Source organism: Hypanus sabinus, chromosome 1, assembly GCF_030144855.1.
Source record: "Hypanus sabinus isolate sHypSab1 chromosome 1, sHypSab1.hap1, whole genome shotgun sequence".
NCBI classification, from domain to species: Eukaryota; Metazoa; Chordata; class Chondrichthyes; order Myliobatiformes; family Dasyatidae; genus Hypanus; species Hypanus sabinus.
The window spans coordinates 114548439-114566160 of NC_082706.1; the positions used below are offsets into that span (position 1 = coordinate 114548439).

General features: G+C 42.9%; 1 protein-coding gene across 4 annotated transcripts in view; it reads right to left on the bottom strand.

The window, feature by feature from the left end:
• The window catches only part of LOC132396849 (protein NDRG1-like), a 73710-nt gene that overhangs the window by 47202 nt on the left and 8786 nt on the right, over positions 1–17722 (bottom strand). For 2 of the 4 annotated variants that reach the window (XM_059974836.1, XM_059974844.1), the window contains exons 2-3: positions 5389–5481; positions 2398–2433 (exon numbers count right to left, since the gene is read on the bottom strand). In XM_059974836.1, the coding sequence (XP_059830819.1) occupies positions 2398–2433; positions 5389–5460 (108 nt within the window). In that variant the 5' untranslated portion in view covers positions 5461–5481. The remainder of the gene's footprint in view (positions 1–2397; positions 2434–5388; positions 5482–17722) is intronic. The other 2 variants (XM_059974853.1, XM_059974864.1) reach the window with 1 other exon arrangement.

Consider the following 17722-nt stretch of genomic DNA (forward strand, 5'->3'; position numbering starts at 1 on the left):
CCTGCTGCTCTACTCTCTCTACACCTATGACTGTATGCATAGGCACTATACAAACACCACACATAAATTTGCTATGATACAATTGTCAGCAAAATCTCAGATGACGAGGAGGTGTAGGAATGTGAAAGATTGGCTGGCTGAGTAGTGTCACAACAATGCCACTGGACTTCAGGAAGGGGAATCAAGGAAACACACACCTGTCCTCAATGAGGAATGTGCAGCAGAAAGAGTGAACAGTTTCAAGTTCTTGAAACTGCTGCCACAAAACAAAAATCATATGTCAGTGATCAGTAAACTGATAGAAATGCTTTGTAACAGCATGTCAAAAGACTGCATAACAACATTTTTAGTCTGTTTTAATTTTTTTTTACAAAATTTGATGTTTTTGTGATAAAGATTGCCAGTGCTTTACTCTTTAACAATCTTGAGCAAAATTTGTTCTGTGTTGTCTCTTCATATCACCCATACTCGATGTTGCTCTCAGCTTTCATTTCATGACATCCCATCAGATTCTGCAGCTTTTGCTCCAACCTTTCATCATCCTCCCCATTCTCAATCATTTGTTCTTCTGCTTCAGGACCATTCTGATGGAATAAGCTGCTGTAACATTTGTTATTCTCACCTCCACTTTAGTCACTGTCTCCCATGTCTACTATTTTGCCAATTCAAAAAAATTGTAGAACATTCAAATGAAAATGAAGAGTTGTAGTTAGCATGTCCTGCTAAATATATGATAAACATCTTAAGCCACTTAATCACAAATACCAAGTGTTGACTGTCTGGGTCAATTAAGGATCTGTAGCTTTTGCTTCCCAATTCCTCTTCCAACTAACCAGCCTGTAAAATCAGCTTATACTACCCAATCTCATTATTCAATTACAGACTACCAAATTGTATACACAAAGAAGGGTGAACATGTGGTAGCAGCTTCCAAATGTCATTTATGTTAGGCTGTTTACCACACTAATCACAATCAGCATTATCTTGGGAGTAGGAAGTGTTAAGGGCAACAATCCAATGTAAAGAAAGGAAACTCACTTCCATCTGTTTCCAAAAATCCTCAAAGATAAAAAGTGCAATCTAGACTGATATGCCAGCAAAGAATTTCAAATGAGACCCAAATGGAATGCCAAATGGATTCCAGTTCAGCAAGAAATGGAAATCAGAATAGCCAAATCCGTATCCAAAATTAAAGCAAAATTTTTGTAAATTAAGTATTTGTTGTCAGCTTGGGATCAGCAGTGAAGCAACCAATATAGATAATTTTTGCTCTACCATCTTTCATGGTTAATTTATGGTTAATGTCTTTTCATCATTTCTATACAACAATCCCATGTCAGCCTGGCAAAGTTCATCATGAAAATGCAGCTAGTTGCCTTCATGCTGCTTCATGAAACAGATGCCTTTCTCAGCATTTAAAATTAGGCAGGAACAATTTTACTTTAGAACTGCAGAACGGAAGATAAAATCTCTCTCCCAAAAAAATACCTGATAACACAAAAATTGATTTCAAGACAAAAACAAATTAGATGTGTGCCACTAGCCAAGAATAGGGACCTACAAAAAGTTGGACATTTGGATCAGGTAAAACTTGGGGCACAGGTTTAGAGTGAGAGAGTAAAGATTAAGGGACAACATTTTCCACACAGAGTGGTGAGTATATGAACGAGCTGCCAAAGGAAGTGCTTGAGACAGGTACGATAGGTACTTGTGGGACTGGGCTTAGATGAATATGGGCAGAGCTTGGAAAATTAGGCCTTGCTGGGTGGGCACTGTGGTTAGCATGGATTCATTGAGCCAAGAGGCCTGTATCTGTAATATATTGTTCTATGATTCTCCAGTACTAGAAACAATACCTGATGCAGTCTTTAATCAAAATGACAAACTGATGCTCCTTCCACTGATGTGTGTGACATATTAAATGTTTACAGTATTTTCAGTTACCATGTCAGATTTCCAGCATCAACAGTTCTTTGGTTTTCATTCATAGCTGATATTCAACATGAGTTAATATGATGTACAGTTGCTTTGAATGAGATACTGAATAAAACCACACATCCATGCAACCAAAATATGTGCAAAAGTAAATTTCACTAATGGTCTAATGATCACAAACTACTGATTTGTTCTACAGCAGCCAAGGTTTTAAAAATATCATATTCACTATAAGCAATCAGCAAAACTTTAATATAAAAAAGAAAATATTAGAAATACTCAGCAAGATCTTCTGATAAAAAACATTAATTTAGTTTTACTCTGCACAGATTCTTGCTAGGCTTAGAGTACTTGCAATATTTTCATTTTTATTCCAGATTTACAGCATCTGATTTTTTTTGATTTTTACATACACATAATTATCTGATCCAAATGCCACATGTACTTCAAATATAAAGTTACCTTAATATCATGTGCGTAGAAGCTGTTAGTATTTGCCTGTTGCAAAAGAAAAAAAATAATGTAGAATTCATAAGAGACAAGGAACAAGGCTCCTGGATGAAGTGATTTGGTTATGAGAACCTACAGTCCCAGAATCAATCTTGATTTGTTCTGGTCATCTACAATGTAAATAGTTCTGACATTTGGTCCAGTGCAATGTGTTCGGTTACTCTCCCCTACTCGTCAAAGTAAAACCTTCCTCACTTGCTTTCAAGAAATATTCATCCTTTTGCTGCTGATATTTTTCTATTTAAGATAAAACTTTCATTGGATTATTTGTTCTCCATGTTCATGACAGCTTCTTTCGCAAAGAATAACAGAATCACAATGGCTTGCTTTGTTCAAAGAAAGAACTGGTTTCTTTCAATTTGTTCTTTTGATGACTTAAATGAACATAAACATTTGGAGCAGGAGAAAGGGAGCAAACAACAGACCCCTCATTATGATTCGTAAGTTCACAGTTGATCTGACTGCAACCTCAACATATTCCCACTTATGCTCGCACTCTCTCTCTCATAACTTGCAATCAGCTGGAGAATTAGGAATCAATCTACCGATGCCTTAGAAGTATTCAAAATCATCGATTCCATCACACTGAAAAAAAATCAGCAAAGTAATTCAAAGAAGAACATTCTTGGCCTTGCTATTTATCCATCCTTAAAAGAATGAATCCCAACTCTAAAGATTCTGTCAAGAACACTTGCTTACTCTCAGCACAAATTCAAGTAGGATTTAGTAGTAATACAATTTGAAAGTCTATTCCCAGCCTATAAATTTCCATTCAGTACGAAGATGAGGGAAGCAAAATATAAACACCTAGCTCTCTGCTCTATTCTTTTTTCTGCCAACATCTTAGTCTGCTTATTTTATCATTAGAGCTTCCAAAGATTCTTGCATCTTCTAATCTTTAAATATGATGTTCTACATAATCTTCTCGCAGAATCCAAGTGTTGAAATTCACATTTTTCTACTAGAAATTTATTCTCTGGAATATCAAAACAGCTAGAGAGCTCTTTAGCCTTTTCTGCATGAAAACATTACTTCTTGATTGAAAATTTCTCCCATTTGTGATTCTTTCAAATATTGCTTTGTTGTAAAGTACAAATCCATTCTTCAAATAGATCAAGGGTTTTCAACAGAAAGCTTTTAGATAACTGGAGTCATTTGCCATTCATAAATGATCAGCAAATCCAACATTTGAGATTTTAATTACAAAACACGTGAACTTCCACGTTAAGACAAAACATGTCTGGCACAGTGCAAGCTTTAAAAGACCTGAGAGAATGATTGCACTGATTTCTCAGATATGTAGAATTCTGGGGTTGATCCACATTCAAATTGCATACTTGGAATTATGTTTGACTGCAAACTTCTAAAGCAGTTCAGATAAGTACCAGGATTTCAATTTAATCACCACTTACACAAAGTACAAATTAGCAGCGTGATCAGTTAAGCTTATAAAACTAACTTAACAATATTGTGAGAAGCAATATTGAATTTGAAGAAAAGAGCAAACCTTGTTGATACTTAAGGTTTATTTCAATACACAGGTTCCAGAAATAAGGTTGTGAGCAAGATGCAGAAACACTTGAAGGCATGTCATCAAAATTCCTGTTGAAAGTTTACTGAAAAGGATAATTCAATCTTCTTGGTTATTTCTTCTAAATATCCTGATTCAAGAGGCCTACTTATTGCACCTTCTCCTGGTTCAACAGTAGTTAAGTTTGGTGCACTTTCATTCTGCACTCTCCTTGGCAAATATATCCTTCTTTTGGGCAAGGAGACAAAATTGCACACAATACCCTAGGTGTAAATTGACCAATGCCCCTATGTAATAAATAAATCTCAAACAAAAAATCAAAATCCTACCCAAAGGAATAGGTTCACATTACTAATGCTGGCTAACCATAGCATAAAGTCAAGGAGCATAAAGTACATCTGGCTCCTCAGCTCACTTCCACAAATATACTGTATAATCTCTAAATAGACTTTGACTTCTGCACTTCAACATACAGGTGTATAAACAAGCACCCAAAGGATCTCTATGGACAAGCTCCAGTGGGGAAAAGAGACAAAATATTCAATATTTTTGTCTTCGATTTCCAGGTTGGGAGAATCTGCAAAATCAGAATCAACAAATCAATGATGATTGCCAAGACAGGGAGGTGCTTACAGAATAAAGGATTTGTCCTTGTATGAAAAAGCAAAGAATACAAGATCACTAACCTCAAGTGGAGGAAAACGTGGTTAGATCACCATTGTACAGTTCTGGTCACCACGTTATAGGAAAGATGTCAAATTACAAGGAGGGTAAAAAGCTAATCTGAGAATGTTGTTTTGAGATTATTTAATGTCAGAAAAGTTTGGTTATCACAGCAAAGGAGAGCTAGGTAGAATTTATCTTCAGAAATTGAGGCTAATCGGAGTCTGAATTAAGGTGCATAAATACAAGAGCCCTGGATATCACAAAATTAAGATTATTTCCTTTCGCAGAGAAGTCAATGATTGAGCAGCAGAAGTTTAAAGGAACAAGGGGGAAGGGTTACAGTACAAGCAAAGCTCTAGAATTTATAATTTGTTAAAAATAAAAGCATTAGGTGAAAACACCATACTTAAAATACCCCCAAATGAGCATTAGAGGTATTGTAATGCTGTGTCCAAGACCTGAAAGGCAGTATTAGTCTTAAAAGTTCACTTCTAAGATGGCATGGTCCAAATGCCCTCGTGCTGCATGAGCACAAGACTCTATACATTTTTCCCCATAAAGACTAATTTTTTTTAAATGCTTTTCAATTTGAGCTTCTATCTTAAACCTTGGATAATAACACAGCATATTGTACTTGGTACATGCTTCCATTAACACAGGGGCACTGGAGAAACTTCAAACTACTTCAGTTGTCATCTGCAAGATTTTATTTACCCAAAAAGGCCATCAGAAGAGCAGTTGCTTACCGTTTCAGAGAAACCAGAATTTTCCACTAGGAGCTGTCTGACTTCAGAGAGGGCGACATCATGTAGAGCCATCGTGCACACTTTCTAGAGAAACTACAGAAGAATAAGATGGATGGCAATTAAATGAAATTGAATTTCTACAGTATTTACATTTCTATAAAAATTACTTCATGAAGTTAGAGAAATCAATACCCAGATATAAATTTATCAACTCAAAACGCAACCTTTCATAATTTGTACTTTAACCACTGCTACATACATCTAGCTACAAGATTGTTTGAAAGTTAGTACAATATAACGAGACTCGGTATAAAAAATGTCATTAAATTTTAGGTTATTAACTTTAAAAAGTTAAAAGTAATATTGCTGAAGTTTGATCAGCTTAATGCATAAATTATCATCAAGCTCATCTGACCAATGTAGAGCATAGAGGTGTACATGAAGTTAGGACAGGCAATTTAGACTGAAATTATGAGAAATAAAGTCACAAAGCACCTTCAAATTATATTTAAACTTGGAAGCACTGGGATGGCCACACCAGTTAACCAATAAATCAGATTTATAACTGCCCTTTTATAAGTACCAATAAAGGGTATTTACCAACCGAGACATTAAAACATTATACCATAATCAAACTCCAACCAATTCAATAGCCTGCTTAATCTGACGGAGGTAGGTTCTGCTTTATGAAAACAAAAAAAATTAGCCTAGAGATTCAAATCAATCCCTCTGCTCCAGAACTGTGTAATGAAAAATTTACTTTGAGTTACAGCTTAGAATAGGCCTTATTGGCCCTTTGAGCCGTGTTGTCAATCACCAGTTTAATCCCAGCCGAATCATGAGACAATTTACAATGACCAATTTACCAGTATGTTCTTGGACTGTGTATGTGTATGTGTTGGGGGGGGGGGGGGGGGGGTTCAGAGGGGAGAGGAAAGAGTGAGAGAGAAAGCAAACCAGAGGACCTGGAAGAAACCCATAAGTTCATGGGGTGAAGATATAAGCTCCTTACACATGATGCAGGAATTGAACTCCAATCTCCTATGCCTTGAGCTGTATCAGCATTGCACTAACAACTATGCTATCAGAGGACCTGGAAGAAATCCACAAGTTCATGGGGTGAAGATATAAGCTCATTACACATGATGCAGGAATTGAACTCCAATCTCCTATGCCTTGAGCTGTATTAGCATTGCACTAACAACTATGCTATCATAGCACCTGGAATTGTTATCATTACTATTTCCAGGTTGTTTTACTTCATTCCTAAAAGTCACTCCACTTGAGCACTTGATGGTAATTCCTTGTTCCAATTACATTTGGGATGACATGCTCTTCTCAAAACTCCTTTCTATAGCACTGTACGGGAAATTTAGACCAAATTACCTGTTTATGGACTGATATTTAAAACATAACTATGCAGAGAGGATAGTTAAGTTTTGAATATCAGAGTGATGGATTGAAACCTTTCAAGTTTGTACTTCTGATCCAACACAAAACATCAGCCATAGGAAGCCCCCAACTCTATGGATCGTTACACCATGATGAACATAAAAGACCAGAAGCCTCCCCCACCTAAACAACTCCCTTCTTACAATCAGTCCAGGATCATGTCCCTGTGAATTTAAAAGCCCACTAACTGAAGCCACTTTCTCCAACACACCTTGTTTCCAGCGCCAAAGCCATTCTTATCTCTAATCCTTTTTAAAGAAGTCATGGAGGAAGATATGAAAGATTTAAAGATTATGGAAGTCTCAATAACACATCAAAATTCACATGAAACATCAAAAATCATGTGGCATGCACCGTCACAACTAAAGTCATCATTGTTCCACATGACAAAGATAAAACTACGGTCTATTGGTTAGTCATACAGTTGATTCAAATTTACAGGTACATTAAACATTATGTTCGGGCTCTGGATGGAAATAGCTTAAGCAAGAAGGTACAGATGCTCCTGGTGATTAAAGGGAGGCAAGAGGAAGTGTTCCATGTATAAAAACCCTAACTGACCAGCTAGCACATCCTGCTGACACATCACTAACTCTGCCAACAGTTTTATTATACAAAAAATATCATAGTTAAAAGCCTTGTTAAACAAGAATTGAATAGAGAAAAAAATATCATTATACACATAACAATACTTAGAATTAATCTTTCATGTTAGTATAAATGGTTGTTTACTAGTCACATTACTACTGGTATAAGACTTCTCTGTTGTCTAATGTGCTGAGACTGCAATACCAAAAGTAGGCACTGCCAATAACAGGTTGAAATGGCTCTGAAAAACTAGATACACCCCTTGTACTGTATTGCTAATCATAATGATTTGTCAAATGAAGTTTAGGAATACTGAATATACATGCAACTACATAACCAATATTTGCTGACAGGAATAACTAAATCCTGACTTCTGCAAATTATAAAACACTCCAGAGTATATGGGTCTAGAAATTATTCTAGCTGTAGAACTACGTTTCATTAAATTTTATAATCCGGAGTGTTTGAATCGCATCAAAATGGCCTTTAACAAGAGGAATGAAGACCTAAAATGATGCTGAAGTATAATTAAAACTTGGCTTCTTTTGTACTCTGAACCAGACAAAAATTTACAGACTAGTCCCATCAGACTCTGATTTGATAGCAGAATTCTATAAAGGCCTGCTTCAGGAGTAAAATAGCCCATAATTAGTTGGTTATACATCACAGTCTGGTGGGGGTGGGGGGGGGGGGGGCTATTGCTCAGGACCAAAAAAAGCTGCAGAGGGTTAAAAATTCAGTCCGCTCCATCTTGGGCACTAGCCTACAAAGTACCCAGGACATCTTCAAGGAGCAGTCAGAAAGGCAGCATCCATTATTAAGTACCTCCAGCACACAGGGCATGCCCTTTTCTCACTATTACCATTAGGTAGGAAATATAGAAGCCTGAAGGCACACACTCAACGATTCTTCCCCTCTGCCATCCGATTCCTAACTGGACATTGAACCCTTGAACTCTACCTCCATTTTTTAATATATATTATTTCTATTTTTGCACGATCTTTAATCTATTCAATACATGCATACTGTAATTATTTTTTTTCCTGTATTATGTATTGCATTGAACTGCTGCTAAGTTAACAAATTTCACCACACGTGCTGGTGATAATAAACCTGATTCTGCAAGTCAGAGGAATTATAATATCCTACAATAGTCCTAATGGCAATTTGCTTGCTTCCCACCTCCACTGACATTGTTACAACCTACTACCGTCAACATCTAATCACACCCCTTGCCAACAACAAACAGAGGATGATCCTTCCACTTATCCAACTCCAGACACAGAGCTTCTACTCACTCTTGGTAATTTGCCCAACTGCCTTCCTAAACAGCTACAGCAGTAGACAGGGCTTTGAGGTTTTCAAATTTAAAACATTCAATTGTACGAATCTCCTTGGATCTGGATATGGCACTAACTACCCAGATAACATTGTTTTAATGGATTTTCTTGGCACAGAAGAATCAAGGTCCCAGTTCTCCCCAAAAAAAACTTGTTCAGAAATTTAAAGCATGTAACATATTTAAAGTACTGTTGCGGTGTGCTACACGCAGCGCTAAAATAACGACATGGAGTCGGTAAACTGCAGTCAAAGATAACTTTATTCGAACTACACAGCCTTGCTTTTAAGCCTTCCTCAACCCGCCCCCCGTGGGCGCGTATGCTCCAAAAGACACGTATTCACAAACCCCCGTAGGCTATCTCCCTTAGCCGAAACGCTGGCTAATTGTGAGCCAGTTACGAACTCCGCAACCTGGGCCGCTGTGTCCTGGTCGAGGGAGTTCACCATGTAGTAGTAACGGGTGTCCTCTGAGGTTATCTGCCGAACGTGGAATTGGGCTTCTGCTTGCTGGAACCATAGGTGAGGTTGTGGCGTCCAGAAACCGGGTAGTTTCAACGAAACCGCATGAACAGAGGTGGCGTCGGTCATCTCTGGTCCAAAAATCGTTTGGACGTCGGGGTCACCAATTGTAGCAGTGTGCTACACGCAGCGCTAAAATAACGACACAGAGTCGGTAAACTGTAGTCAAGGATAACTTTATTCGAACTACACAGCCTTGCTTTTAAGCCTCCCTCAACCCGTCCCCCCTTGGGCGTGGATGCTCCAAAAGACACGTACTCACAAACCCCCCGTAGGATATCTCCCTTAGCTGAAACACTGGCTAATTGTGAGCCAGTTCGGATGTGCCAGGAAATGGGTCGCCACAGTACTTCAATTTTAGCTATGTCCTGACAATTTAGGTTGTGACAAGTCATGTAACATACTTTTCATTCATCCATATTTTAAGATGGAGAAGCAAAATTGTTAGTGTAAAGGGGCATGTTTGGTAAATTGATTTGTTGTTGTCACAGTACCAAAGTGCAGCAAATAACTTTTGCATACCATCAGTTAACTTTATTACAACAGGGCACTGAGGTAACACACGGGAAACAATTAACAGAACACAGAATAATGTGCTACTGTTACAAAGACAGCACAGGCACTTAATCAGGTGCAAGACCACAACAAGGTAGAGTTTGATGCCAAGAGTTCATCTTATTATAGTGGGGGACCATTCAATAGTCATATAACAATGGAATAGACAACATCTTTGATCCTGGAGGCATATGCATTCAGATTTTTTTAATAATTTACCTGATGGGAGGTGAGAAGAGAGAAAGTCCATTGTGGGTGGGGTCTTTGATTTTGTTGGTTACTTACAGTGAAAGGAAGAATTGAATTCAGAGTTCATGGAGGCAAGACTTGTTCCCTCGATGTGCTGAGTTATGTCCGAATATCTGCAATTTCCTTGTGAACAGTTTGCTATAGACCTTGGAGGAAGTGCTTTCAAGAAGGTTCATGATCTTGTTGAATGAAGCTTCAGATACCCACATTGCCCCTTAAAATAGTTTTTAATTTTCTCCTTTCTGAAGGCAAGGAAATTATTGCAAAACACAGCACGTAAACACGAAGTACACTGCACAAAAAGCACAACTGCTCTAACACGAATAAAAATTTGAACTTCACTGTATTCTAAATAGATTATCTGCAGTTTAGATTAACTGAACACAAATCATGTGGGTGTCAAATTTCTACAAGCAAACATTATACCAAAACAATACATGTTACTGGTTTGAAAACTATATTTGAATTATGCTTACGCAACATATCTGATTAACCAACAGAAACAAAGTGTTCCTCACAGCTTTTATAATGTTACTGCATGTTGACTTGGCTTAGTGCGTCCAAGATGATGATTCAGCACTAGCCCCTCCATTAGGCACACCTTAATGATTCAGCAGCAGAAAATTTCTCCTTGCTCCCCACTCATCAAATTCCAAAAGTGTCTTATTAACTTGCTGGTTGCTTTGGTGACTATGTTTTATAGCTAGTGTTCTTACTGGTTGCATTAAAGCCTAGAATGGAGGCTTCAATGCACAGCATTGCTGGAGACAGAGGGTTGCTCTATCACAGCTAGCTCTATTACAGGCACAAGGGCCTAATTCTGCTCTCATACCTTATAGAATAGCATTCTGTCTGGCTGTATTCTCCACCATTGAGGACACCTTCAAGACGCCGTGCCTCAAAAAGGCTGCATTCATCCTTAAGGACTCTTGCTGTCAGGATGACTTCTTGTTATTATTATCAAGGTGGAGGTGCAGGTGCCCAAAGACCCACTTAATTCAGGAAGAGCTTCCTCCCCGTTAAGATTTCTGAACATTACCTCAATATTCCCTTGCTCTTTGCACTATTTAATTAGTAAATTATGGTAATTTTATGCCTTTGCATTAAACTGTGGTTGCAAAACAAGTTATGCCGTAACATAAATTACAACATAATTTATTTTAAAAATCCAATTCTGAATAAAGGGGAGAGATATGCAGACCGTATCGTGGAGGAATAGACTGCATAATACAAAGATAATTTTGATTGTAATTCCATACCCTTTCTCAGATAGCTACAGCTGCAAGAAAAAGTTTGTGAACCTGGTTTTCTGCATTACTCATAAAACATGGTCTAATTTTCATCCAAGTCACAATAATAGACAAACACAATTGCCTAAACTAGTAACAAACAACTGTACTTTTCATGTTCTTATTTAACACAATGTAATCATTCACAGTCCAAGATAGAAAAAGGTATGTGAATCCTTTTATTCACTAACCGATAGAACCTCCTCTCGCAGAACCTCCACCAAACGTTTCCTGTAGCTGCTGATCAGATGTACACAACGGCACAGAGGAATATTAGACCATTCCTCCATACAAAATTGCTTCATTTCATAAATATCTCTGGGATACCTTGAATGAGCAGCCTTTTTTAGTTTATGCCAGAGCATCTCAATTCAGTTAAGGTGTGGAATCCAACTTCTCCATTCCAAAACACAATTCTCTTTTCTTTTTAAACCATTTTGTTGTTGATTTGTTCGTGTTTCAGATCAATGTCTTCCTGCATCATGCAACTTCTGTTAATCTTCAAATGGTGGACCACTGCCATGACCTTCTCATGTAAAATATGTTGATACAAATTTTGAATTATTCTTCCCTCAGCAAGTGTAAGCTGTCCAGACACTGAAGCAGCAAAGCAGCCCCAAGCCATGATGATGGGTTGGGGTTTCGGTGTTGGTGTTCAGTGCCCTTTTTCCTCCAAACATAGCACTATGCATTTCTGCCAGAAATTCCACTTTTGTCTCATCTGTCCACAGAGCATTGTCCCAGAAGCATTGTGGAACATCCAGGGGGTCTTTTGCAAACTTGAGACATGCATCAACTTTTTTTGTTTGATATCAGTGGTTTCCTCCGTGGTGTCCTTCCATGAACACCATTCTTATTCAGTGTTCTTCTTATAGTGGACACGTGAAGAGAGTTTAACAAGTGTTAGAGATTTCTGCAAGCCTTTTGCTGTTACCCTTGGGTTCTTTTTCACCTCCTTCAGCATTCCACGTTGTGCTCTTGGTGTAATCTTTGCAGGATGCTCACTCCGAGGGAGAGTAGCAACAGTACCGAGTTTCCTCCATTTGTAGACAATTTCTCATTCTGTGGACTCACACTTAGGTCTTTAGAAATGCTCCTTTTAAATCTTTTGATTTTAAACAAACATAAATGAAACATTAAGTACAAAGAGCTTGAGAGTACATAATTAATAGGGTAAGGTATAAATACAAATAGATGATAATCCATATATAACAACCTCCCGAACTCATAGTGGTTACAGGTAATGGAAAAAATAAGAAAAACCCCCAAAAAAACAAGAAAAAAAAATCTAACCAACATGGGCTATTGCGTTATTATCAAATATACACAGTAGCGTCAATAACTCCGCACCTCTATCCAAATAATTAAAGATGATAAGAATAATGTTTAGGAAAAGTCAGTTTAGCTCATACGTAAATGTTGAATAAATGGTCTCCAAGTTTCTTCAAATTTAACTGAAGGGTCGACGACAAAACTTCTAATTTTTTCTAAACTCCAACAAGAAATAGTTTAAGAAAACCACTGAAATATAGTTGGAGGATTAATTTTTTTCCAGTTCAATAGGATAGATTTTCTAGCCATTCATGTGACAGGTCTTCAGAAATGCTTGTGTTGTAGCGGTGTGCTACACACAGCGCTGAAATAACGACACGGAGTCGGTAAACTGCAGTTAAAGATTTTATTTGAACTTCGCGGCTTCGCTTTAAAGCCTCCCTGATCCCGCCCTCCCCGGGCGCGGATGCTGTAGGAGGCACGTATTCACAGTCCTGTCCCACGCGCGGATGCTGTAGGGGGCACGTACTCACAGTTCCGCGCGAGCTTTTCCCTTTGTTGGTGAAGCAGACCTGGCGCCCTTTTGGGACTGGCCTTTATGCTGGCGTGCTGGCTATTTGTGAGCCGGTTCGAATGCGCTAGGAAGTGGGTCGCCACATAACCGCCCCCCCCCCCCCCCAGAACTGGCGATACACCCCCCAATCTCCACAGTCTGGGCTGGACCCTGTTTGGGAGGTCAGCCCCTGCGCCGCGGTGCCGGGAACTCGACCGGTTGCACCACGTCCACATGGGCCGGTCCACCGTGAAAACCTCCTCTCTCCCACTAACGTCCAGCACGAACGTGGACCCGTTGCTGCTGAGCACAGTAAACGGCCCCTCGTAGGGCCATTGCAGCAGTGGCTGATGCCCGCCCCTTCGTACAAACACAAACTTACAGTTCTGCAGGTCTTTGGGTACATAGGTCAGGTTCTGCCCATGCTGCGAAGTGGGTATGGGGGCCAGGTTGCCGAGCCTCTCACGTAGTCTGCCCAGGACTGCTGCGGGTTCTTTGTTGTGCCCCCTTGGGGCTGGTATGAACTCCCCGGGGACGACCAGGGGTGCGCCGTACACCAACTCGGCCGACGAGGTGTGCAGATCGTCTTTGGGCGCCGTGTGGATGCCGAGTAGGACCCAGGGAAGCTCATCCACCCAGTCAGTTCCTCGCAGGTGGGCCATGAGAGCCAACTTTAGGTGACGGCCATTCGACTGTGGGTGGTAGGCAGTTGTGTGGTGCAGCTGTGTCCCCAAAAGGCTGGCCATAGCTGACCACAGGCTGGAGGTGAACTGGGCGCCTCTGTCAGAAGTAATTGTGGGCCGGTACACCAAAGCGGGACACCCAGGTGGTGATCAGTGCCCGGGTGCAAGATTCGGAGGTGGTGTTTTGGTGAGCGGGATCGCCTCTGGCCATCTGGTGAACTGGTCCACGATAGTGAGGAGCTGCTGCGCTCCGCGAGACACTGACAGGGGGCCCACGATATCCACACGAATGTGGTCGAAACGCCGGTGAGTGGGGTGGAACTGCTGCGGCAGAACTTTGGTGTGCCGCTGCACCTTGGCTGTCTGGCAGTGCATTCACGTTTTGGCCCATTCACTGACCTGCTTGTGGAGACCGTGCCAAACAAACCTGCTGGAGACCATCCGAACAGTTGTCCTGATGGAAGGGTGCACTAAGTTATGAATGGAGTCGAAAACACGGCGCCGCCAGTTTGCCGGGACAACGGGACAGGGTTGGCCGGTGGTGACGTCACAGAGTAGGGTCCTCTCACCTGGGCCTACAGGGAGGTCCTGGAGCTGCAAACTGGAGACTGCGGTTCTGTAACTAGGGATCTCCTCGTCTGGCTGCTGCGCCTCTGCCAGCACCTCGAAGTCTACCCCTTGGGAAAGGGCATGAATGTTAGGGCGAGACAGCGCGTCCGCCACGACATTGTCCTTACCCGAGATGTGCCGGACATCTGTCGTGTATTCAGAGATGTAGGACAGATGGCGCTGCTGGCGGGACGACCAGGGGTCGGACACCTTCGTGAATGTAAAGGTAAGCGGCTTGTGGTCCGTGAACGCGGTGAAGGGCCTACCTTCCAAGAAGTATCTGAAATGCCGGATTGCCAGGTAGAGCGCCAACAGTTCCCGGTCGAAAGCACTGTATTTGAGCTCAGGCAGTTGCAGGTGTTTGCTGAAAAACGCCAGGGGTTGCCAGCGACCCACGATGAGTTGCTCCAGTACCCCTCCGACTGCCGTGTTAGATGCGTCCGCTGTGAGGGCGGTAGGGATGTCCATTCTGGGGTGCACTAGCATCGCGGTGTTTGCCAAGGCTTCTTTCGTTTTAATGAAAGTGGCGGCGGACTCCTTGTCCCAGGTAATGTCCTTGCCCGGACCCGATATCAGGGCGAACAGAGGGCGCATGATTCGGGCAGCTGAAGGGAGGAAGCGGTGGTAGAAATTTACCAAACCCACGAATTCCAGAAGGCCTTTGATTGTGGTGGGTCAGGGAAAATGGCAGACTGCGTCTACCTTAGCGGGCAGAGGGGTTGCCCCGTCTTTAGTAATCCTGTGGCCCAGGAAGTCGACGGTGTCGAGCCCGAACTGGCATTTGGCCGGGTTGATTGTTAGACCGTATTCACTCAGTCGGGCGTAGAGTTGACGGAGGTGGGACAGATGCTCCTGACGACCGCTGCTTGCTATGAGGATGTCATCCAAATAGATGAAAGCGAAGTCCAGGTCGCGTCCCACCGCGTCCATTAACCACTGGAACGTCTGTGCGGTATTCTTCAGGCCGAACAGCATGCGGAGGAACTCGAAAAGGCCGAAGGGGGTGATGAGTGCCGTTTTGGGGACGTCGTCCGGATGCATCGGGATTTGATGGTATCCCCGGACCAGGTCTACCTTGGTGAAGATCCGTGCGCCGTGCAGGTTTGCTGCAAAATCCTGAATGTGCGGCACAGGGCAGCGGTCCGGTGTTGTCGCCTCGTTCAGCCTGCGATTGTCGCCGCATGGTCTCCAGCCCCGTCACTTTGGGCACCATGTGCAGGGGGGAGGCACATGGGCAGTCGGACCTCCGTATGATCCCCAATTCCTCCATCCTCTTGAACTCCTCCTTCGCCAGTCGGAGCTTGTCCGGGGGGAGACTTCGAGCACGGGTTTGGAGGGGTGGTCCCTGGGTCGGGATGTGGTGCTGTACGCTGTGTCGGGGCATGGCTGCCGTGAACTGCAGTACCAGAACCGATGGGAAATCTGCCAGGACCCTGAAGTCGTTGTCGGACAGTGCGATGGAGTCGAGGTGAGGGGCTGGCAACTGGGCTGCACCCAGAAAGAACATCTGAAAGGTCTCAGCATCGACCAGTCTCTTCCTGGGCAGGTCAACCAGTAGGCTGTGAGCCCGCAAAAAATCCGCACCCAGAAGCGGCTGGGCTACGGCAGCCAGTGTGAAGTCACACGTGAACTGGCTGGAGCTGAACTGTAGCTGCACCATACGGGTGCCATAGGTCCTTACTGTGCTGCCGTTCACAGCCCTCGGGGGGGACCCGGTGCCCTGTTGCCGGTGTCGTAACTTGTCGGAGGTAAGACGCTGATCTTGGCACCAGTGTCGACCAAAAAACGGCGTCCCGACCGCTTGTCCCACACATACAGGAGGCTATCCCGATGGCCAGCCGCCGTAGCCATCAGCGGCGGCTGGCCCTGGCGTTTCCTGGGAACTTGCATGGCGGGCTACAGTGGCAGGCTTCTACGCCCCACCGCTGGTGGTAGAAGCACCATTGTTCTTTGGGCTCCCCACCCCTGCCTCTGGGGTTAGCGGGCTCTGTATCCGGGCCTGGTCTGGTTTGCTGCTGGGATTGTGGCCTGGTGAACTGTGCGACGGACGCCCCACTCACCTTCTTGGCGTTCCACAGCAAGTCCACCCGGGCTGCCACCTTCCGGGGGTCGCTGAAATCCGCGTCAGACAGCAGCAGGCATATGTCCTCGGGCATCAGCTCCAGGAATGCCGGCTCAAACATGAGGGAGGGCTTGTGTCCTCCGACCAGAGACAACATCTCATTCATTAAAGCCGATGGAGGTCTGTCCCCGAAACTATCCAGGTGCAGTAAACAGGCAGCCTGCTCGCGCCGTGAGAGTCTGAGAGTCCTTATGAGCAGGGCTTTGAATTCCGTGTACTTGCCGTCCGCTGGGGGAGACTGTACGAACTCCTCAACCTGGGCCGCTGTGGTCTGGTCGAGGGAGCTCACCACGTAGTAGTAACGTGTGACCTCTGAGGTTATCTGCCGAACATGGAATTGGGCTTCTGCTTGCTGGAACCACAGGTGAGGTCGCAGCGTTCAGAAGCTTGGCAGTTTCAACGAAACTACATGAACAGGTGCGGCATCATTCATCTCTGGTCCAAAGATCGTTTGGACTGTCAGGGTCACCAATTGTAGCGGTATGCTACACGCAGCGCTGAAATAACGACACGGAGTCGGTAAACTGCAGTTGAAGATTTTATTCAAACTTTGCGGCCTCGCTTTAAAGCCTCCCTGATCCCGCCCTTCCCGGGCGCGGATGCTGTAGGAGGCACGTATTCACAGTCCTGTCCCACGTGCGGATGCTGTAGGGGGCATGTACTCACAGTCCCGCGTGAGCTTTTCCGTTTGTTGGTGAAGCAGACCTGGCGCCCTTTTGGAACTGGCCTTTATGCCAGCGCGCTGGCTATTTGTGAGCCGGTTCGAGTGCGCTAGGAAGTGGGTCGCCACAGTGTAGCCTTTTCCGGCTTCAGGGATCTCTGCAATCCTTCTAAGTCCTCTGAAAGTTGTTGTGATCGAGGCATGTTGCACATAAACAGATCTTCCTAAAGAGCAGGTTCTGTCAGTTAGTAACCTATGCCTTTTTTCTAATATTATAGAGCATGGCTCCTCTAAAACCCATGCCTCCAATCTCAACTCATTGACTGGAACACCTGACTCCAAATAGCTTTTGTAGAAGGCATTACCCCAGAGCTTCACATACTTTATTGAACCTAGACTGATTGCTTAAATGGTGTACAATTGTTTGTGTGTTTAGTTTAG